This window comes from Taurulus bubalis (assembly GCF_910589615.1).
Source record: "Taurulus bubalis genome assembly, chromosome: 9".
NCBI classification, from domain to species: Eukaryota; Metazoa; Chordata; class Actinopteri; order Perciformes; family Cottidae; genus Taurulus; species Taurulus bubalis.
The window spans coordinates 24,996,407-25,018,287 of NC_136597.1; the positions used below are offsets into that span (position 1 = coordinate 24,996,407).

Genomic DNA, 21,881 nt, shown 5'->3' on the forward strand with positions numbered 1-21,881 from the left:
CACGTATGTTGAAGCAGCACTGGACTGACTGTCTGTGTCTGTGTGCAGTTCATCAGCAGCTCCGTCATCCAGAAGTACGGCCTGAAGGTGCTGTCGGCTCTGGCCGACTGCTCCGGCGCAGTGGACCTGCTCTGCCAGCAGGGGGCGATAGACACGGTGCTGCACACGCTACAGATGTTCCCACGGGAACGAGGTACAGTAAACAACTGTCAAGTTCGATTTTTGTTGAAAGTTTTGAGTGTTGAATTGGTGACGATGAGAAGAAAATCCGCCAAACAGGACGGCGTAGTGATGCCTCGAAAGCAGTGGTTCTCAAACTGTGGGGCGCGACCCTCTAGTGGGGCGCGGAGGTATTACTTTTTTTTTCTTTTATTTTTTTATAATCCTTTATGGGGAAATTATACTCTGCATTTGACCCATCCTCACACATATATGCACTCATTTTGTTTGACACAAGTTGAATGTTATATTTAGTGCAAAACAGGTTATTTTTCCTAAATATTAGTAATTAAAACTTTATTAGCATTTTTCTAACAAAGTGATTGCACGTGTTATTAATTTTTGTCTGATGGAGCCATCTGGTTTACTTGAAAGAGATTTCAATTTTCTTTTTTCTATTATTTGAAAAGGCACGGATGGAGGAGTCACAAAAAGTGTTTCCAATAAAAATTCAGCATGGGCTATTTTGTTAGAATATTCTTGCCCCAACAAAATGGCCTGAATTTTGAACTAAACCAGTGGTTCTCAAACTTTTTCTGTGACGCCCCACTTTCTTCCTCCACTGCTCTTAAGTGATATTTTGCGGAATTGCACACGATCCCTCATCTGAATATGTAAAATCCTCCAGAGATCCACTACTGGGGCTTCACCCTGCTCACCTACCTCGTGTCCAAGAAGAAGCTGTCGAGGATGATCGTCCCGGTTCTGGCCTCCGTTGTGGTCGCCTCCCTCATCGAGTACGGAGACGACCCCGAGATGCTCCTGAAGGTGACCTGTTCAAATATAGTAATGTTAAAATATAGTAATGTTCAAATATAGCCGTTAGCTGAGTTCTCCTTGACGGATAGAGAGTGTTGCATGCTTTATACTGAATGTACTGTTCACTCATATTGATCTGGCTTCCCTCTGGTCGTTCCGGTCCCTGCAGTGTTTCCAGGTGGCTTTGAGGATGCTGGACGTCTGTTCAGGAGCAGCCGCTGAGCTGCAGAGGGAAGACTTCGACAGGCAGATCTTCCGACACCTCAGAGAGGAAACGCCGGACCAGAACAACTGTGCTGTGAGTTGGACGGTTGGAAAACAACAAAACCACAAAAAATAGGCTCGAAAAACGAATTTACAGATAGTAGGGTTAGTGTTGATGCTAATGCTAATGCTAACGTCAGGGTTAGTTGGGGTTTTTTTGCGTCTGAGTGACTAACCGGGACAACAATGTGACGTGACGTTGAAAATCTTTTCGGGAACACGAAGTGAACCTTTTTCTTTGCTCAAACAAACTCCATCGTTCCGCCCGTTTGTCGAGCGAAAGGTAAAGAAAAACGCGTTATTTCTCGGTAGGGTCCTTTCCATAATGTTGTCAGACACTTCTAGCAACTGTTAGTGCCGCAAAAAACAAGCATTTTTATCGGGTTTACATTGAGGACTCAAAAGTCAGCCTCTAAACGCTTCGCTCATCTCGAGTCAAAAGACAATCTCTCTGGTTTTAAGGAGAAAATAGGATCCAGGTAAAAAAAATACAGAAGTTAACTGTTAATTGCTATTTTTTTTAAAGAACCAAGGCGGCGTTTTCTCTGCCATCCTACTCACAGGGACGTAGCGACCAGAAGTCCAGACGACATACCAGACGAGCTCGAATACGGCTGGAAGCTGTAACCACTAATGGGATGGACTGGTTGGTGTGGGAGTCCGTTTAACCCCCTCCTCTCCCTCCTCTGCCTGCAGCTGCGTCGGTCGGCGTGCCTGGCTCTGTCTAAGATGTGGTGCGACTCCCAGCTGCACTACGGCATGCTGGAGAAGGCGTGCGAGGACGGAGACGCCGCGCTGGCCGAGTGTCTGATCGAGCTGGGAGCCGACATCAATGGGAAAACCCAGACGGAGTCGCTCATCTACCAGGTCAGAGGTCACCAAACAGGAAAAACACACAAATGCATCAGATTGGCTCATGTGGGATTAGTTGAGGGAAGTTATTTTTTGTGCGTGTCCTTTTTAGCATAATATAAAATAAATTAAAAAAATCCCACAGGGTTCTTACGGTCATGGAAAAACCTGGAAAAGTCCTGGAATTTTAAAATGGTTATTTCCAGGCCTGGAAAAGTCCTTGAAAAAAATAAAATCCCCCAAAGGTTTTGGAAAAGTCATGTAAATATGTTATATTCATGTGTTCATGTCGTTCATTTACGCTGAGTTTGAAATAATTAATATGCTTTTAAAACCCGTTGAAAACTGTGGAGGCAGATATTGCTATAAAAACTGTATAATTCACTTCTTCATTTACTCATAACCAGTAACATATAGACTGATATTTACACATCTGAACACACAACACACATTATACTCTTTTATCATAACACCAACATTATTCAAATAGCCCTAGTGGTTGCAGAGATACACCTTTTTTTAGTTTGGGTATGACATTTTCGAGCAGAGGCCTAAAAATAGGAGGTTTTTCAAAAAGTTAAAAGAAAGACATTCAAAATATAAGCAGGCATCTATATAAATGTTTATTCTTTTAATCAAACTATTGTCTCATTCACCCTCATTTACACCCAGATTTCACTAAATGTTTGGTCAAGGAAATTTGGTTTAAAGTCATGAAATCCACTGGTGAGAATGTGTATGAACCCTGGATTCAGATGCACAAAACCAGGAATGTGACCAGATCAGAGACTAATAGATGAATTAACAATAAGAATACCCATGAGGCCGATCTCAACCCCCGTCCCCTGCAGGTGTGTGAGCGCGGCGGACCCCTGGAGCTGGTGGAGCTCCTGCTGAGCCGAGGCGCCCTGGAGCAGCACCTGCGCCGCGCTCTGGCGGTGAGCGTGAAGCGCGGCGACGGGCCGGCGGTCGTCCAGCTGCTGGGCCGCCTGGGCCTGGACCTCAACCACAGCGCGCTCTGCCTCGGGGGCTTCAGGCTGGGCCGCCTGGACGCCGCCTGGCTCCGCCCCCTGCTGGCGGAACGCGGCCGCTCGTTCAGCCGCCGTTCCAACAACAGTGAGGATTTTCACGCTTTTTCCTCTGGTGTTTTTTTTTAGACCGTTGAGTTGTGGCCTCGCCTTCATTTCCGTGCCCTGCGCTCTGTCTTTAAGGTAAAGGTGTGAACTTGGCGAGGTACGTTCAGTCGTTCCAGAGGTCCAGGAGCGCCGGCGGTCCTCCGAGGTCTCTGGCCGACCCCTGTCTGACCTCCGGCTACATCTCCGACGAGAGCGACGACTCCAGCTTCAGCTTCGCCTCCGTGGACGACAGTCTGTTCTTCAGAGACGACATGGAGAGTGACGGTAAAGGGCACAGACGTCGCACAATACCCGCCACATATATATTTTTTCTTCATATAAATGACTGAGATTGCGGAGTTCCAACACAGGCAGTAAATGTCTTTTTGAAGTGGAACTTTATTAGATTTTAAACGTCTGAATCCGATCATCTGATAAATGATGTAATTCTATCGAGACGTTAATTCGTTGTGACGACTTACTTTAAAAGTGAAATGTTCCACATCTCTGTAGTTGTATAAGTAGACATTGTTGTGCATGTTTTATTAATACATACTTTTTAGTTGATCTTTTAAATATATGACATAGAGACGGTAAAGTTTGCTGTTTTCCCCGTCTGGAAATGGATTCGTCCTCATATGCATCTTCTTCTTTTTCCCAGGCTACAAGGAAAATGTTTTTATTTCAGTGTGATTGGTTTAATAAAAAATAAAAAAAATGCAATCAAAGTTCCTCGTGTTGCAGAGGCAACTTCCTGTTGGACAAAATGAGGAGAAAAACTGGAAAAAAAACATAACATAAAGAATAATTGAAGAATAAACATTTATTTTTAATATTACAAATGATAATCTCAACCCTTTGAAAATTAGATCACATGCACCTCAAAGTGAGAGAAAGAACATAACGTACTGTGGCAGTGACTGTAATGTCCGATGATGATGATGATGATGCTTCTCCTCTTCGCAGGAAGTGACTCGCTGTCGGCCGTTCTGTCTCCAAAGCCGCTCCACACATCGACGGAGGAGCTGACGGTGGGGTCCTTCAAGAGGAGGCCGGGGCGCCGCAGACATGCCAGCGCAGAGGTTAGAAGAAAACCTTCATCCACGTCGTGTGTCGCGTCGTCAGAACATTGGATCTCATGCAAGATCATTTTCATATTCTCCATCGTGACTTTCTCTTTATTTTTATTTTTTAACGTAAGAAACAGCTGACTGCTACCTTCAGGTAATCGTGATAAACGCTACCTGGGCATAAACGATCGTGAGAATTGTAATACAGCATGTTTACCCGATAATACCAAGGGTATGCGTCCTTAAAAAAAAATAAGTTTTTATATATATATATGTATATGTTGTCTTGCTGACTGATATCCATGAAGGAAAGTTAAGTTTTTATTTTTTATTTGAGGTCGGCAGCAGAATTAAGTGACATGCTGAAGCCAAGTAATGTGGAAAAATACAGATATTTGTTATTTTGTCACTTAAAATAAATTTAAAATAAATGGTTAAAATATGAAGAAAGTCTCGCCACAGAAAAGGCGACGATGACTCCAACAGGAAGGGGTCAAACAATTTAAGAGGCTATATTGGTATTGTAGTGTTTTTACCATATCACCAATAGCTTCTTATAAATGAATGGGGACGTCTTTAGGCTAAATGCAATTTTAATTATAACATAGTAATTAATGTATTCAGAGTCAAAGCGGTGATTATTAAGTGTCATTTATATTTGTTTTTCAAACTCAAAAGTTTCTTCAAAGTAATTCAATAAACATCCCCGAGTGAAAACTTCAGCCGACTAAAAAATCTCTTAAGACTCTTTAGTAGTAGATCAGATGCACTTCTCTCCCCTCACTGTTGTTGTTGTTGTTGTTGTTGTTGTTGTTTTTCTCTTTCCAGAATGGTCAAACTGAGGCTGAACACAGTGAGCAGGTCCAGAGGAGAGGTGGACGGACCGGCTCCAGTCAAAAAGGTTTCAGTTCAACTTCATTCTCATTCTGTCGAAGCTGCAGGAGCGATGACCTCCACATGTCGATGGCTTCATTGTCAAATGGGTCTGTTTCAAATATATTTAAGAACATACAGTTTATCTGTAAATGAATGTACGATTTAACTCACTTTTTGTCAAATTCATAAATCGTTTAACTGTTATTAGTGGCTTTGATGAGACAAGTAGAAAAAAACTAAGAAATCTAAACCACTTAACATTAACAAAATTAATTAGCTATAACAAAGCGAGCTCGCCTCTAGCAATTCAACATCCATGGATGCTAATAACGGGATGTTGGGAACTTAAAACGTATTTTATATATATTTTTGTTAAGTGAAAGAGAGGAGCTGCGATACTGGAGACAACTCTCGGTTACGGCCTTTTTTGCAGAGGTGGCGATGCAGAAATTGTCCCGCATATCCAAAATATGTCACAAACGTCCTCATGAAGCCGACACATGATTACTACTGACGAACATGTGAATGAAGCTCATGTCCTTTACTGTTGTCCGCTCTCATTTCTTTGTGCTTTTTTCAGTACGAACGATGTCGATTTAAAAACTTCCAGAACGTGGAGGAGGACAAGTTGGCGTTCTCTTGTTCCCCACGAGCCAATCAAAGCAGCCGTCTCATAGAGGCGTTTATTTAAACGTGTGCTTGGTCTTCACGATTAGAAGATAAGCTAAAAAAAATTGAAAATGTCCTCTCACAAGATGAAACAACTCTTGATTGAAGAAAAAACAAAAACACTTGAATATAAATTCACAGCTTTCTACCTCCAGTTTGACAGGATGCTTTTTCACCCAACTAACAGACAAAAGAGATCATTTTTGCTTTCTTTAAAAGGTTTATCGGAAACGATGTCTTTAGCTAACGGTTTCCGTCTCCTCCCCAGGGTTCGGGTCCGGCGAGAGCGCCGCCGCCCCGTCCAGAGAGCGAGAGCGGATCCTCCTGCTGGACCTGTCGGGTAACGAGCTGGACTCTCCGTCCTGCCTGCTGGACGACGGCTGCGTCCAGCAGCAGCTGGGGCATCTCCTCCGCCTGGACCTGAGCAGCAACAGCCTGCTGGAGTTCCCCTTCGCTCTTTGCCAGGTAACGTGAGGCATCATCAGCGTATCGGCGTATAAAAACGAAGCGTACGCTGATTCTTCTTCTTCTGATTCTTCTTCTTCTTCTTCTTCTTTCTTCTTCCTTCTTCTTCTTCTTCTTCTTCTTTCTTCTTCTTCTTCTTCTTTCTTCTTCCTTCTTCTTCTTCTTCTTTCTTCTTTTTTCTTCTTTCTTCTTCTTCTTCTTCTTCTTCTTCTTCTTCTTTCTTCCTTCTTCTTCTTCTTCTTCTTCTTCTTCTTCTTCTTCTTCTTCTTTCTTCTTCTTCTTCTTCTTCTTCTTCTTCTTCTTCTTCTTCTTCTTCTTCTTCTTCTTCTTCTTCTTTCTTCCTTCTTCTTTCTTCCTTCTTCTTCTTTCTTCTTCTTCTTCTTTCTTCTTCTTCCTTCTTTTTCTTCTTCTTTTTCTTCTTCTTCTTCCTTCTTTCTTCTTCTTCTTCTTCTTCTTCTTCTTCTTCCTTCTTTCTTCTTCTTCTTTCTTCTTCTTCTTCTTCCTTCTTCTTCTTCCTTCTTCCTTCTTCTTCTTCCTTCTTTCTTCTTCTTCTTCTTCTTCTTCTTCCTTCTTTCTTCTTCTTCTTCCTTCTTCTTCTTTCTTCTTCCTTCTTCTTCTTCTTCCTTCTTCTTCTTTCTTCCTCTTCTTCTTCTTCTTTTTCTTCTTCTTCTTTCTTCTTCCTTCTTCTTCTTTTTCTTCTTCTTCTTTCTTCTTCCTTCTTCTTCTTCTTCTTCTTCTTCTTCTTCTTCTTCCTTCTTCTTCTTCTTTTTCTTCTTCTTCTTCTTCTTCTTTCTTCTTCTTCTTCCTTCTTCTTCTTCTTCTTCTTCTTCTTTCTTCTTCTTCCTTCTTCTTCTTCTTTTTCTTCTTCTTCTTCTTCTTCTTCTTTCTTCTTCTTCCTTCTTCTTCTTCTTTTTCTTCTTCTTCTTCTTCTTCTTCTTTCTTCTTCTTCCTTCTTCTTCTTTCTTCTTCTTTCTTCTTCTTCTTCTTTCTTCCTCTTCTTCTTCTTCCTTCTTTCTTCTTCTTCTTCTTTTTCTTCTTCTTCTTCTTCTTCTTTCTTCCTCTTCTTCTTCTTCCTTCTTTCTTCTTCTTCTTCTTCTTTTTCTTCTTCTTCTTCTTCTTTCTTCTTCCTTCTTCTTCTTTTTCTTCTTCTTCTTCTTCTTTCTTCTTCCTTCTTCTTCTTTCTTCTTCCTTCTTCTTCTTTCTTCTTCCTTCTTCTTCTTCTTCTTCTTCTTCTTCTTTTTCTTCTTCTTCTTCTTCTTCTTCTTCTTCTTCTTCCTTCCTTCTTCTTTCTTCCTCTTCTTCCTTCTTCCTTCTTCTTTCTTCTTCCTTCTTTCTTCTTCCTTCTTCTTCTTTCTTCCTCTTCTTCTTCCTTCTTTCTTCCTTCTTTCTTCTTCTTTCTTCTTCCTTCTTCTTCTTTCTTCTTCCTTCTTCTTCTTCCTTCTTTCTTCTTCTTCTTCTTCTTCTCCTTCTTCTTGCAGAGTTTGAGGAGTCTGACTCGACTGGACCTGCAGGGCAACCGGCTGCGGTCGCTGCCGGTGGAGCTGCTGTCGCTGCTGTCGCTGAGCACGCTCAACGTCTCCCGCAACTGCGTGGGACCCCTGCTGACCTTTGACCCCGCCATCGCCTGCCCGTCGCTGCGGCAGCTCAACCTGTCGTTCAACAGAATCACGGCGTTCCCTCACCAGCTGGGCCGCGCCGTGGCTCAGCTGGAGGAGCTGTCCATGGAAGGGTGAGCTCAACCAGGATGTTGGCATTTTAAAGCCATTTTATGTCGCCGATAAAAGGATAATATAGTTGCATAATAATGCAGGAACACCCTTTCAAAGAGCAGTGAACTTTTAATTCACCATCATACAGGAAGTGCGGAAGCTGGTGAGCATTCCGGTACCCAGCATGCCCAAATCGGCCAATGTTTTGCCATAAAATAAGTAATTTTTCCATTTTTGAACCGAACGACACAGTTTTTTGACTGAAACTCCTTCCTAGCATGCCAATGCTTTGTTTTATTGTGATTTTGGTTGCAGATACCGATTCCTTAGGTCCTAATATTTTCAAAAAGGTGTCTTATTAGTACCGTATGTGGGATGTTGTCGGCATCGAACATTACTGTTTTAAAAACTCTGGAACTCTTGAGGAGTCCTTTTTGATACACTCATGCTGGATGTTTATAGTTATGATCAAAATATCTTTTTTTTGCAGATATACATTTTTTTCCCAAGGCTTTGCTGAACAAATACTTACAATAAGCACAAGTATTGGAATTCATTTTGGGTTCCTACGACGACTCAAACAGGGAAAAAGGTCTAGAGCCAATATTGGCTCCACAGTTTTCAAAGGGTTGAAGTGCCAATCAAACGGATGTTTTAGCGTATTTAGCTTCTGTGCTGCGAGTAATATTAGGAGGGATTTATATCACATCCTTTGCTTCCTGATTGGACCGCTCAAAAGTGGGCGGGCTTAGATTGTGGGCGAGATTCTGAGAAAGCTCGCCTCACTCGGTGCTAAAAGCTGCAGATGGATTGACAGGTAGATGTCACGATGTGATTGGTTAAGTTTGGTCGAAACCAGCTTTCCTCAGCACGCTTCATATTTCATTTTAGAGGAATATTTAGATATAAAAATACAAAGAGATTGATCTCTGTTGGATATATTGTTTATTAGGTTGAGGTAATATGACCTCCGGGGGTTAAAAAGGCATTTTTCCTTTCATCTCCACTTTAAATATATTCAGGAAATGAAATGTGAAAACATCTTTAAATATCCTAAACAAATAAAATAAATCCACACAAAGAGGGTCATTCATTCCTCAACAAGCAATATCCTGCCAACCAGTTGCTCACTGTGAGGACCTTTTGTTCACAACATGTTGGCTCTAAGTAACAACAACAACACTCATTTGGCTTAAACCCAAAATGTTCCCGTCCTGGAGCCGTGGACGAAACGTGGACCGTCCCGTTATGAAGTGAAAGCACTTCATGTGTTTGTTCTTATGACAACAACGTTCACAAAGAATTAAAAACGGACAAATTAGGAGGTTGTGAAATTTGATTTAATCATCGTACTGCAAGCCGTCTCCAGTGGTTGTGTATTGATTATATAACGTCTTCTACTCTGTTTCAGGGTTTTTAAATTGTGGCTTCTGATCGGAACGGCACATAAATATAATTAGATTGTTATCTGCTGTAAACTCCACCCTCTTCATGTGTGTGGTGAATGTTTTGTTGTTGTTATGTTGGTCATGGGATACACGTGCAGGGTGTTTGTCGTCAAGTTAGTGCAGTAGTTCATGAGAAAATGGCTGAAACAATTTAAAAAAAAAAGGCTTCATTTCACCAACTAAAGAAATCCCTCAAAATTGTAAATGTCCGAACTCAACACCAAAGTCTTAAGTTTAGGATTAAAATCAAATTATTTATCATTCTAATGTACTGAATAACTTGTAATCCTGTTGTATTCTTCATGTTAAAGCCGAAAAAGACACAACATTATTACTTAATTTGCTAGACACTGAAGACAGCTGCCCCTGCCTCTTCCTTGTGGTTTCAGGAACATGTTAACGGAGCTCTGCGGGCCTCTGTGTCTGCCGGAGGTCAAGCTGCTGGACGTGAGCAACAACAGCGTGCAGAACGTCTCTGCAGACTTCCTGACCGGCTGCCCCAAGCTGGAAACCTTCAGCGCCTCCGTGAACAAAATTTGTGAGCGCCATACATTTATTTGATATAAAAAAAAAAAGAAGTTTATGTGTGTCTTCCATGTAGTATGTAATGCACTCTGGTGTGTGGACAGAGCAGGCGGATGAACAGGTTTAGAGAATATTTATTCATTAAATTGAACTTTTCACTGATTATGAAACGGTCTCTACTGAATACTGAAGTTTCCATATGATGTACATAAGTGACCATCAGCGAGATTATTCGTAATCTTACATTTCTGGTGCACGACCGTTTTTATCCACAAGAAATCAACACAAAAATAAACTTAAACTCGCCCCCATCTGGTCAGTCGGGATGATATTTAAACATTCTGGGGGGAAAAAGAGCTTTCATCAGATATAAATATTGGAGATTGTGCAATGGATATATTCGAGGAATGAATCCATGCAATTTTGAGTTATGCTGCGTTGAATTTCAGCTGTTCCACATTCATATTTTGTGACTTTCCTTTTGTTAGCGCGTATTAATTATTGGATGCCTGGTGTAGCCTCTGGAAGAACTTAGCCAAACAACTTCTCTCGTTCTCTGAATTTATTTTCCTTGATCACAAACAAAGTAATAAGCGATGCAATCTTGATCTTCAACACGCAGGTTGAGCGTCCAAAAAACACCCCGACCAGCCGGAAGTTCGGCTCTTTAATACACGTTTTTTACGCTCGACGTTTCTCAGACACTATTTGTTGAACTGACCTCGCACAACCTGAACTGTCATGAGTTATAGTTGTCATAAGAATAATGAAATGAAGAACATCCACAGAATATTATGATTTATATTATCAAGACTCAGAAACATCTTTCCTGTCTCCTCCAGGTTCCCTGTCTCACCTCCCGACCAAGATCACAACGCTGAAGCTAGCCAACAACAGCTTCACCGAAGTCCCCGAGGCCATCCTTCATCTCCCAAAGTAAGTCGGGTCGTTGCGTTTCATGCGTCCCTCTCCTTGCAGTACGAGCTCTTTCTCCTCACACCTCCTTGTGTGCAGCTTGCGCTCGGTGGACATGAGAACCAACCGCATCGCCGCTCTGCCCGGCCCGGGACTCTGGGAGTCCAGCAACCTCCGAGAGATGATGTTCAGCCAGAACGCCATCGGAGTTCTGGACCTGAGCGGGCCGATCTTCAAGTGGACCCGACTGGAGAAACTCCACCTGAGTGACAACAAGCTCAGTCAGGTAAAGAAGTGTCTCGTCTTGAGCTGCGATCAAACGGTTCTGAGTAACGGCATAACTAATCAGGATCGCACTCATGAAGGCTGTGAAGGTGCAGTATTAGTGGACATACAGTTATTTTAAGGCACAACTACATAAATGGTTGATTGGTTGAACATAACTGCTCCTTGTCTGTTGTCTGCTGTCTGTCTGTCTCGACTTTGCCGGTCGACCATTCATCTACCTGCATGTCTTTTAATGTTTTTTAGCTGTGTTTGACTGTTGTGCATGCATTGTAAAAGCGTCAACATTTTATAATCCTTGTATATTTAATCTTATTTCAGTTTTGACTGTGCAATACTGTCATCACATTTTTTGTGCAATACTATTACTATATTTTGTGCCTTATTTGTATTTATCTTTTACCTTTTTATTGTAATTTCTGTGTGTTTCTCTGTGTCAGCAATACTGGTAGTAAATATGAATAGTACCTCTATAAGTTTGCAAGACGAGAAGCTTTTTTAGGTATATAGTCTATATATCATGAATATTTACAGTCTCAAAATGGAAAAACGCCTCGACATTTCATTAGAAAAACATGTGTAAAATATTCATTTTCTGTGATATTGTTATCTGCTTTTTACTTGGACTAGAAAAGGCTTCAGGCTATGGTCCCATTGTGTTTTCCAGTCCATAAGTCCCATTTATAGTCATCTACAGGCATCTATTTACAAAGAAATGTTCAGGCGGAAATAAAAACCTTATACTTTAGTGTGTTCAAACTCATATAACTCAGTGTCAGCAGCACTTAAAGTGATTCTGACTATTGAGGGGAAATACTTCAGATTGTTACCTTTCAAAAGAGACCAAGACCATGCATTTACTCCAAATAGTTCAAGTACAGCTTGCAATTTACTTTGGGTATACCTGGATAGGCGTTTTTCGCCCTTATTAAATAAACCATTTGTAAATCGGTGACGGTGGTGTCGTCTGTGGTCAGATCCCCCAGCAGATCGGCCTGTTGGAAGGCCTCACCTCGCTGGACGTGAGTCGAAACGCCGACGTGCGTTCCTTCCCCGACGAGATGGGGAAGCTGGGCCGGCTGTGGGATCTCCCGCTGGACGGCCTCCGACTGCAGCTGGACCTCAAGCTCATCGGCAGCAAGACCAAGGACATCGTCAGGTCAGCGGCTCGGCGACCTGAGATCGAACGCTCTTTTGAACATTTCAAACCCCGTGTTTACGGTTCACGAGTGAAGCTCGTTGATTGAATGATTTCCTCCCAGGTTCCTGCAGCAGCGGCTGAAGAAGGCGGTGCCGTACTACCGCATGAAGCTCATCGTGGTGGGCAACGCCGGCAGCGGGAAGACCACGCTGATCCAGCAGCTGATGAAGCTGAAGCGCTCCCAGATGAACCCCAAGATGGCCGCCGTCGGCATCGACGTCCGGGACTGGACCATCAGGGAGCGGGACAAGAAGAGAATGGTGCTGAACGTCTGGGACTTCTCAGGTTAGTCAACTTGTGAAGTGAGAAGAACCAATATATCTAGAAGAGCACGTGTCTTCTAGATATATTGGTTCAGAAAGTCTTGAAACAGGTTGGAGCTGCAGAGTAGATTGAGTCCAAATCCCAGAGTTATCTGATCTGAAATATTTGTTTCAGATCCAAGTAATCAGTTTTAGACCATGTAAGAAAATAAAAAAGCTAATTTAGATGTAGATGCACAGCAGGTTTGCAGTGAAAAAGGATCAGCGATAAATGGATTTGCATGACACTTTATGAATCTGTTGTTTACGGGTCCAGGAAAAACCTTCTGGTGGGAAAAAACATCAATGAAAATGTTCATAATTTCATAGTTTCCAACGTTAACCTCATTTAAAAAAAGTTTCTACCATGAACTTTCACTCTGTGTTGATTCTGGCGGCCCCTGTGGACAAAAGTGGTAGTGTCTATGAGCGCCAGAGAGGTATAGAGGTCTTATTATCTCTATATCTTGTATAGAGAGAGAGATGTTTGTGGGTCTGTCCCAGTCAGCTGACTCGGCTTCATTTCCTGCGTCTTCACCACACAGGAGGGGAGGAGTTCAGCGGCTCTCACCCTCACTTCCTGACCTCCAGAGCGCTCTACCTCGTGGTGTATAACCTCAGCAAAGGAGCCGGTCAGGTGGACGCCCTGAAGCCCTGGCTCTTCAACATCAAAGTGAGTCACTGAGACGGGTTCACCTCCCAAACTCATTCATTCATCCTGCCGAGCAATTTACCGAACGCCAGAAAGAAGAGACGTAAGACTTCATCGGTATCAGGTTTTTAGAGGAGAAGATGATCTTAAATGTTGTCGAGGATAAAATATTTGATGGGAGAAAAATATATTCTCTTGTTGTTGTTGTAGTTTTAAGTCACTTAGTATGTGTTTTGGCTTTATTAACCGTTATAAAGCCTGTCTACTATCTATAAACATATATTACACTAAAGACAAACCATCTGACAAAGTCATGTCGTCTGAAATTGGTGAATGATTTAAAATGTAAAAACAAAAAAAATCTGAAATATAATAAAAGCATCTCATGATGGAAACTTCAACGGCATATTTGGGTAAAAATATATATATATAAAGACGGATTTGGGGTGATATTCGGAGAAACAACTTGGATATTCTCTGAAATTAAAGTGGCACATTTACAAGAAACAAATCACAAGTTTATGAGATTTTTTTTTTTATTGCGATGTGGCTTTTTTAAATCATTCGTTTTTCCCCAAATTCATGAGGAAGATAAACTCAGTGATCCACCTCATTAGGTCTGCAGTGGACCTGATCAAATTATAGCTTGTAATCACATTTGGCGATAAGGAAATACTTGAAACTTTATCACAGAATCACCATTTTATCACAAGCATCGTAGGGAATTCTCTTCAATTTACCATTTTAATCTTGGACATTCCCAGTTTTTTTCTTAGAATAATGCCCCCCTCATTATTGTAGAAACCAGCTTTACATTATTGGCAGACTTAATTTCCTTGTTTTCAAATAAAAAGTAGTTCTAAAATCCTCTTTCCTCCAGGCCGTGGCCCCGCTGTCCCCGGTCATCCTGGTGGGAACCCACACGGACGTGAGCGACGAGCTGCAGCTCCAGAGCTGCCTGACCAAGATCCGGGAGGAGCTGCTGAACCACCAGGGCTTCCCCGCCATCAGGGACTACCACATGGTCTCGGTCTGCGAGGACTCGGACGCCATGGCCAAGTTGCGCAAGGCCATCGCCAGGGAAGTCGCCAGCTTCAAGGTTAAAAAGTACCATCCAAACTTGTCCTTTTTTTTTATCTGGCTCTGCTCTGTCCTCCTCACCCTCCTCCCCACTTTGCCTCCACAGATCCAGGGCCAGCCCGTGATGGGCCAGCTGGTCCCGGACAGCTACGTGGAGCTGGAGCGCCGGGTTCTGCAGGAGAGGGCCAGGGCCGCCCCGGAGTTCCCCGTCCTGAAGCACCGGGAGCTGCTGCAGCTCATCCAGGAGAGTCAGCTGCAGCTGGAGGAGGCGGAGCTTCCTCACGCCGTGCACTTCCTCAGCGAAGCCGGTGATTCAGCCTTGATTTACCTTTTTAAAATGAGTCCCAATTCAACATCTCTCCTTCATCTTAGCATCAGCGCTTCAAGACGAAAACCTCAAGTCAATAATCTGTCTGACTGTTTCCTCTCCTCTGTCTCTGAAGGGGTTTTACTGCACTTTGATGATCCTGCTCTTCAGCTCCAAGAGCTCTACTTCATCGACCCCCAGTGGCTGTGCAACATCATCTCCCAGGTAGCGACATCCGTGCACACGGAGACAATCGCACACGCCTAGTGTGTCAAAAAGAGATTGTTGTTGGTTTTTACGTTGCGTAAAAATAATAATCACAGTAACCCCTAAAGCATCCCCTGCTTTAAGGTCTATTTCAGTGTATTTCAACCTTTTTTGAGCCGCGGCACATTTTCTAGAATAAAAAAATCCCGCAGAACATCAACAACCAAAAAAATTGCAACATGTCACATTGTAGCATAATACAGCATGTGTGGTAGGTCATTATTGCGCCACCTACTGGCATGGAAGAGTATTTAATTACTAGGCCAGCCACTATATTGCAGGCTCAGACGCTCAAGAAATTATTTGCTGCAACTAAATGATATTTTTTAGGACCGATTAAGTGAAATTGGACATTTTCCCACGGCACAGTGATTGAAAATCACTGGTCTATTTGACTCTAAATGACCATAATTTACTAAATGAACATCATTCTGTATTGAAGAAGACTTGAAACTAGAAATTGAGACATAAACTCATGTTTACAATGTTTACTGAGGGAATAAATCAAGAGAGAAGTCTCATATAGAGTCGCACCCTAATGGCCATTTAAAAGAATGCAATCTCATGACACTTCCACATTGGCTTCTCTTTTCAGAACCGGAGCTTGCCACATAAAAGCCTGTCTTTTGACACTCGTGTCTCTGTCGGGTGCACAAATGCAGCTGCTGTTCTTTTTCTTTTGTGTAGAAACTGACGTTTAAGAGCGGTGGCGGCTTCTGGGAGCCCCCGAAAGGAATTGTTCAGCGCTCAGTGGTGGAAAAGTTTCTGTTTGAGACCAAATGTTTCCCCAAGAGCCACCTGACGCAGTTCTTCAAACTGCTGGAGAAGTTTCAGATCGCTCTGCCCTTCGGCGAGGACCAGCTGCTGGTGCCCAGCAGGTATGTTTTTATTTACATTTTTAAATGAGCAGCTTCAAATGCAGGAGGTATTTTATGGGATTGAGCCATCGTAGAGAAACCTCTCGTCTCTTTCTTTTTCCAGTTTGTCCAAACACAGACCGGTGATCGAGCTGCCTCACTGCGAGAACTCCGAGGTGATCGTGCGCCTGTACGAGATGCCGTACTTCCCCATGGACTACTGGTCTCGCCAGATCAGCCGCCTGCTGGAGGTCTCGTCTTACCTGCTTTGTGGACGAGGTAAACTGAACACGGAGGGTTCTTTCACCAGCGGCCGCTGCTCTGAAGATGCAAATGCACACAAAAAATTATTTTTCTCGCTGTGTGTTAACCAGGAAAAGTGGTGCGACCCAACCGGATCTACTGGAGGAGGGGCGTGTACCTGAGCTGGTCCCCGGAGGCCTACTGCCTGGTGGAGGCTTCCTCGGGGGAGGGGAACCCCTCTAGCTTCGTCAGGATAACCGTGCCCTCCTCTCGCAAAGGTGAGGTTGTACCCTAGAAGACCAACGTTAAAAATAGTCATGATATCACTAACGTTGGGTATATTTCACCTGATATAATGTAATGATAAAATATCACACGCCCACCTTCAATAAGACAAGCCACCTTCAATAAGACACGCCCACCTTCAATAAGACACGACTACCTTCAGCCCACCTACAATAAGACACGCCTACCTTCAATAAGACACGCCTACCTTCAGCCCACCTTCAATAAGACACGCCTTCCTTCAGCTCACCTCCAATAAGACACGCCCACCTTCAATAAGACACGCCTACCTTCAATAAGACACGCCTACCTTCAGCCCACCTTCAATAAGACACGCCTACCGCCAATAAGACACGCCTACCGCCAATAAGACACGTCCACCTTCAATAAGACACGTCTACCTTCAGCCCACCTTCAATAAGACACGCCTACCTTCAATAAGACACGCCTACCTTCAGCCCACCTTCAATAAGACACGCCTTCCTTCAGCTCACCTCCAATAAGACACGCCCACTTTCAATAAGACACGCCTACCTTCAATAAGACACGCCTACCTTCAGCCCACCTTCAATAAGACACGCCTACCGCCAATAAGACACGTCCACCTTCAATAAGACACGTCTACCTTCAGCCCACCTTCAATAAGACACGCCCACCTTCAATAAGACACGCCTACCTTCAATAAGACACGCCTACCTTCAATAAGACACGCCTACCTTCAGCTCGCCTTCAATAGGACATGCCTAACTTCAATAAGACACGCCCACTTCCAATAAGACACGTCTACCTTCAACGTAACCACAATCACTTACCCGACGTTAGTGTTCTAGGGTTTAAAAATTTAAATTTAAATTTAAAAAAATTTAAAAATCCTGTCTTACCGGCTGGATGTCTTTGAGAGCGGGATGTGGGAGGAGTTCACCGTTGTGCTTGGCCCCGCCCCCCCAGGCCGGGTGCTTCTGGGTCAGGTGGTGGATCACATCGACTCCCTGCTGGAGGAGTGGTTCCCGGGCCTGCTGAACACCGACGTGCACGGCAGTGGCGAGGCTCTGCTGAAGAAGTGGGCTCTGTACAGCTTCCAGGACGGGCAGGAGTGGAGCAAGATCCTGCTGGAGGACCTCTTCACCTGTTTCGACAACGGTACGTACATCGCACAAAAATGACCCCAAAAATAAATGAACTCCTGCAGTGCGATTATCTAAAATCTGTCGATGATTTCACGATAGATTTTCTGCTGGTGAACCCGGAGGACCCGCGCTGCACACTTCCCATCTCTCAGATCGCCCCGGACCTGGTGCTGAGTGACCAGCCTGCAGCAACGATACTGGACAGCAAAGAGCTGCACATCGACATGTCGAAGGAGAACCGACTGGGTACAAATATACATATTATTAAAACATTTGTTTTACCTCAATGCCTTAACCCTCGTGTTGTCTTGGGGTCAAAATGACCCATCAACACACATACATATACACTCGTACACGGGTCATTTTGACCCCCAAGACAACACGAGGGTTAATTAACCTTTATAAAACCTATTTTAGGCCTCTGCTCTAAAATTGCATACCCAAACTAAAAAGGGTGTATCTCTGCAACCACTAGGGCTATTTGAATGATTTTGGTGTTATAATAAAAGGTACACATGTGAGATTTTGTTCAGATGTGTAAATATGTGTAAATAAATGAAGATGACACACAGAAAAAGATGAAAAGGTTTCAGGTTCGCCTGGAAAAAAATCACTTTCAGGATGATTATTTCTTTGAAATGATGCAGCTGTAAGGTCCAACTCTAACCCAAATCATAACACAATATGTGAACATTCTCTAACCCAAATCATAGCTCAATATGTGAACATTCTCTAACCCAAATCATAACACAATATGTGAACATTCTCTAACCCAAATCATAGCTCAATATGTGAACATTCTCTCTGCAAAGGTTGACTTTGATAGAGTGAAGCAGAACATGTACCAAACCATAGATTTCACTTGTATATTACTTATGGTGTTCAATACATCCACATACAGCAGTTTTGGTTCTGTCATTTAATGTATTTGCTTATGATTTACAGTTCTAAATAACAATCTTTCAGTCATTGATTTTTAAAAGGAATGTTAAATGAAACGCTTTAAATACGTTATTTTCCTCTTCCACAGGGGACGGGGGTTTTGGGACGGTCTATCGGAGCGTCTACAAAAACGAAGAAGTGGCCGTGAAGATCTTCAACAAGCACGCGTCTGACCTTTACATCTACAGACTCCTCAGACAGGTACCACCGAGCATTTCAAAGAAGCTAAAACAAAGAAACAGAAAAGGTCCCTGTGGCTGCTGTATCACTGCCTCTCACCTCTTTGTCGCCCCCCGGTGGCCTGCAGGAGCTGGTGGTGTTGGCTCGCCTGCGTCACCCCAGCCTGGTCGGGCTGCTGGCGGCCGGCTCGTCTCCTCAGGTCCTGCTGATGGAGCTGGCTCTGCGGGGCTCGCTGGACTTCCTGTTCGAGCGCGAGCACGGCGGCCTCAACAGGAAGCTGCAGCACCGAATCGCCCTGCAGGTGGCCGACGGACTCAGGTAGTGAATACGTCAATGCATAACGTTTATAATGCATTATAAGTCAATCTAAACGCACTTATAATGCGTTACAATCTGCTGTAAACGCTCGTAAATATTCTTGACGCTTCATGAGAGTCATCATAACGCATTAAAAAGCTTTTTATAATGCTTTTTAATGTTTTGCAAGGATCATAATGTGTTATGATTCACATTGTTGTAATTCATTATGTTTCTATAATGTGATTATGAGTTACTCTATTGTTTGCTTTAAGTAAAAAAATCTATTTCACAATGCTCACAATGACCACTTAGAGTAACTTATAATAACATTATAATGTATTATAACTGTGTTTATGACACATTATGAACAGATTATAATGTATTACTATGGGAATTATAGTATTTGTATGGTTCTTCCAAAAAGTGTCAGCAGGTGATCAGCAGTTCTGAGTTATTATGATATTTGACCCTTATAAGTGATTATAAAATGCTAAAATGTGTCATGGGTATTGTTATGAAGCATTATAAATATGTGTGAGGGCTGATGACTTTAATTATAAAGTGTTATAATCTGATTATTAATACATTATAAGTATGTTTATAAAGCATTACAGATCAGACTTAGTGAAACTACGTGCGGTGCCTTCAGGTACCTTCACTCGGCGATGATCATCTACCGGGACCTGAAGCCCCACAACGTGCTGCTGTTCAACCTGAAGACCGACTCCGAGATCATCGCCAAGATCACCGACTACGGCATCGCCCAGTACTGCTGCAGCATGGGAGTGAGGAGCTCCGAGGGCACGCCGGGTCAGTTCCTCCATCTCTAACCAATTCAAACTTATTTTCAGCAGAAATGTGATCAAAAGTCAAGAGTCTGACCAAAAATGTCTCCTCGATTGCTCCCTGAGTTTTTTTTAAATGTTATTGTTCGGTGCTTTCCCATCAACCCATAGAGTGATACTGCACATCTTTAGAAAGATTACGACCTAAAGCATCTACATCTGCAATAATAATCACAGTAAACACAAGCGTTGACATGTTAGGAAGCATATTCAGTCCAAAAAAACGTGTTTTTAGGTTCAGAAATTGAAAAATTACTTACTTTGAGCTGAGAACGCCCCAAAAAATCTTCTGGTCTTGCTTCGCAATTTGGAGTCACTTACACTGGTCAGAAAATGATCTGAATTTATTTATTAGACTCCCACGGACTCGTAAGGGGGACTTATGAATGTTTTAGTGAAACGTTATAATCGCCTAGGCATGTTATGGAGCTTACGGAATTATTAAAATGTAACGATCTTTTAAAAACAAAGTCAAACCACACGCCTCTTCTCACAAAGGTCACGGTATTTTAGCAATTTAAATGAACTAAATCAGAACTGTGGATGAGGAGAGTTTTTGTTTTGTAAAAACACAATTCTCATTTTCGGGAGAAGAGAAAAAAGGCCGTCGGGTTTATAAGGTTAAACGTCCTCGTTGATGACATCACACCGTGGGAAGTGAACGCCTCACCTGAGGGTTCCTCTCTCTCTCTTTCTCTCTCTCTCTGTCTCTCTCTCTCTCCGGCAGGTTTCAGAGCCCCGGAGGTCGCCCGAGGCAACGTGACCTACAACCAGCAGGCCGACGTGTTCTCCTTCGGCCTGCTGCTCTACGACCTCCTGACCTGCGGCGAGAGAATCTCCGACGGCATGAAGTTCCCCAGCGAGTTCGACGAGGCCGCGGTGCAGGGGAAGCTGCCAGGTAACGAGCACGGAGTTTCATCATCAACTCTTTTACCCCAGCAGTTTGATGGCGAAAATTGCGGATGGTTTGCATTCAACTAAATACTGAATAATATATAATTCTAAAAGCTATAACATACAGAAAACCCTATATTGTGCCGGAGAGGTGAGAAACCCTGAAGGGTTTAGGGATTCCATAATGAGATGAAGAAAAATAATAATAATAAAACAATCCTACAAATATAGACGCATACAACATACAGAGCACGTTATCGATGGCACAGGTTTTGATAGAGAGAGGACAGGTATTCCTCTGTTTTTGAATTGTATTTATATGTATTTATACACTTTTGATGCGCTGCATAAACAAACGTTCCCTGAACTCAGACCCAGTGAAACACTACGGCTGCTCGCCGTGGCCGGGCTTCCAGGCGCTGATGAAGGACTGTTTGAGGGAGAGCCCTCAGGGTCGACCCACCTCTGCTCAGGTGAGGACCTGAACCCTGTGGCAGCGGCGCCCCCTAGTGGTGGCATGGGGCAAACAACCCATTATTGGCTTTAATTAGACGTCGGAGCCCTTTTAACACGCAGCCAACGGGCGTTTGTCGTCTGTGACGTGTGCAGGTGTTCGACCGGCTGAACTCCGGGGAGATGTTGTGCCTGATGAGGGAGCTGCCGGTTCCCCGGGTGTTCAACGCCGAGTGCCTGGCGGTGAGCGCCGACGGGCCCCCGAACAGCCACCGGGCCTGGCTGGGAGGAGGCAGCAGCACCCAGAGGCTCGGCTCCGTCACGGCGGTGGACCTGGACGACAGCAGCGTCACCACGCAGGTACCCACTCACACGCGCATTTTTTAATTTTTGTTTATTGTTATATTGTTGATATTTTATACGTCTATTATTATTATTATTTTTTACTACCTTGCTGCATTCTCGCCATTCCTCGAAAATCAGACCCATCTCAGACTCCCTGTCTCTCTCGCTCCTGCAGGAAATAGACTCCAGTCCCGTCTTGTGTCTCGTGATCGTCCAAATCCCGGGCGAGGCGTGTGATTGGCTGGTGGCAGGCACCCAGTCCGGCTCCTTGGTGGCCTTCAGCGCACGGGACGCGTCGATTCGGCACCGCCTGCAGAGCGTCGCGGACGCCGTCACCTCGCTGTACTTCCACGTGCATCCTCCTCGCACGTAAGACTACGATGTTATTTGTGAGAGATTTGGCCTGACGAGGCTTCCAGAGAAAATTATG

The 21,881-nt window shown here is 43.5% G+C and overlaps 1 protein-coding gene across 1 annotated transcript in view; it reads left to right on the plus strand.

Annotated features, from left to right (window-relative positions):
• lrrk2 (leucine-rich repeat kinase 2) overlaps positions 1–21,881 on the plus strand; it is a gene marked incomplete at its 5' end in the record, with an annotated part of 37,894 nt that overhangs the window by 12,279 nt on the left and 3,734 nt on the right. The window contains 31 exons of the mRNA XM_079224292.1: positions 49–193; positions 848–987; positions 1,148–1,276; positions 1,939–2,109; positions 2,946–3,210; positions 3,306–3,494; positions 4,176–4,291; positions 5,108–5,180; positions 6,093–6,289; positions 7,768–8,018; positions 9,836–9,984; positions 10,814–10,907; positions 10,986–11,172; positions 12,149–12,330; positions 12,434–12,657; positions 13,220–13,347; positions 14,207–14,425; positions 14,513–14,714; positions 14,850–14,938; positions 15,668–15,858; positions 15,962–16,116; positions 16,212–16,358; positions 17,314–17,505; positions 17,592–17,738; positions 18,523–18,635; positions 18,742–18,932; positions 19,564–19,724; positions 20,487–20,657; positions 21,026–21,126; positions 21,263–21,466; positions 21,627–21,820. Of these exons, the coding sequence (XP_079080418.1) occupies positions 49–193; positions 848–987; positions 1,148–1,276; positions 1,939–2,109; positions 2,946–3,210; positions 3,306–3,494; positions 4,176–4,291; positions 5,108–5,180; positions 6,093–6,289; positions 7,768–8,018; positions 9,836–9,984; positions 10,814–10,907; positions 10,986–11,172; positions 12,149–12,330; positions 12,434–12,657; positions 13,220–13,347; positions 14,207–14,425; positions 14,513–14,714; positions 14,850–14,938; positions 15,668–15,858; positions 15,962–16,116; positions 16,212–16,358; positions 17,314–17,505; positions 17,592–17,738; positions 18,523–18,635; positions 18,742–18,932; positions 19,564–19,724; positions 20,487–20,657; positions 21,026–21,126; positions 21,263–21,466; positions 21,627–21,820 (5,117 nt within the window). The remainder of the gene's footprint in view (positions 1–48; positions 194–847; positions 988–1,147; positions 1,277–1,938; positions 2,110–2,945; positions 3,211–3,305; positions 3,495–4,175; positions 4,292–5,107; positions 5,181–6,092; positions 6,290–7,767; positions 8,019–9,835; positions 9,985–10,813; positions 10,908–10,985; positions 11,173–12,148; positions 12,331–12,433; positions 12,658–13,219; positions 13,348–14,206; positions 14,426–14,512; positions 14,715–14,849; positions 14,939–15,667; positions 15,859–15,961; positions 16,117–16,211; positions 16,359–17,313; positions 17,506–17,591; positions 17,739–18,522; positions 18,636–18,741; positions 18,933–19,563; positions 19,725–20,486; positions 20,658–21,025; positions 21,127–21,262; positions 21,467–21,626; positions 21,821–21,881) is intronic.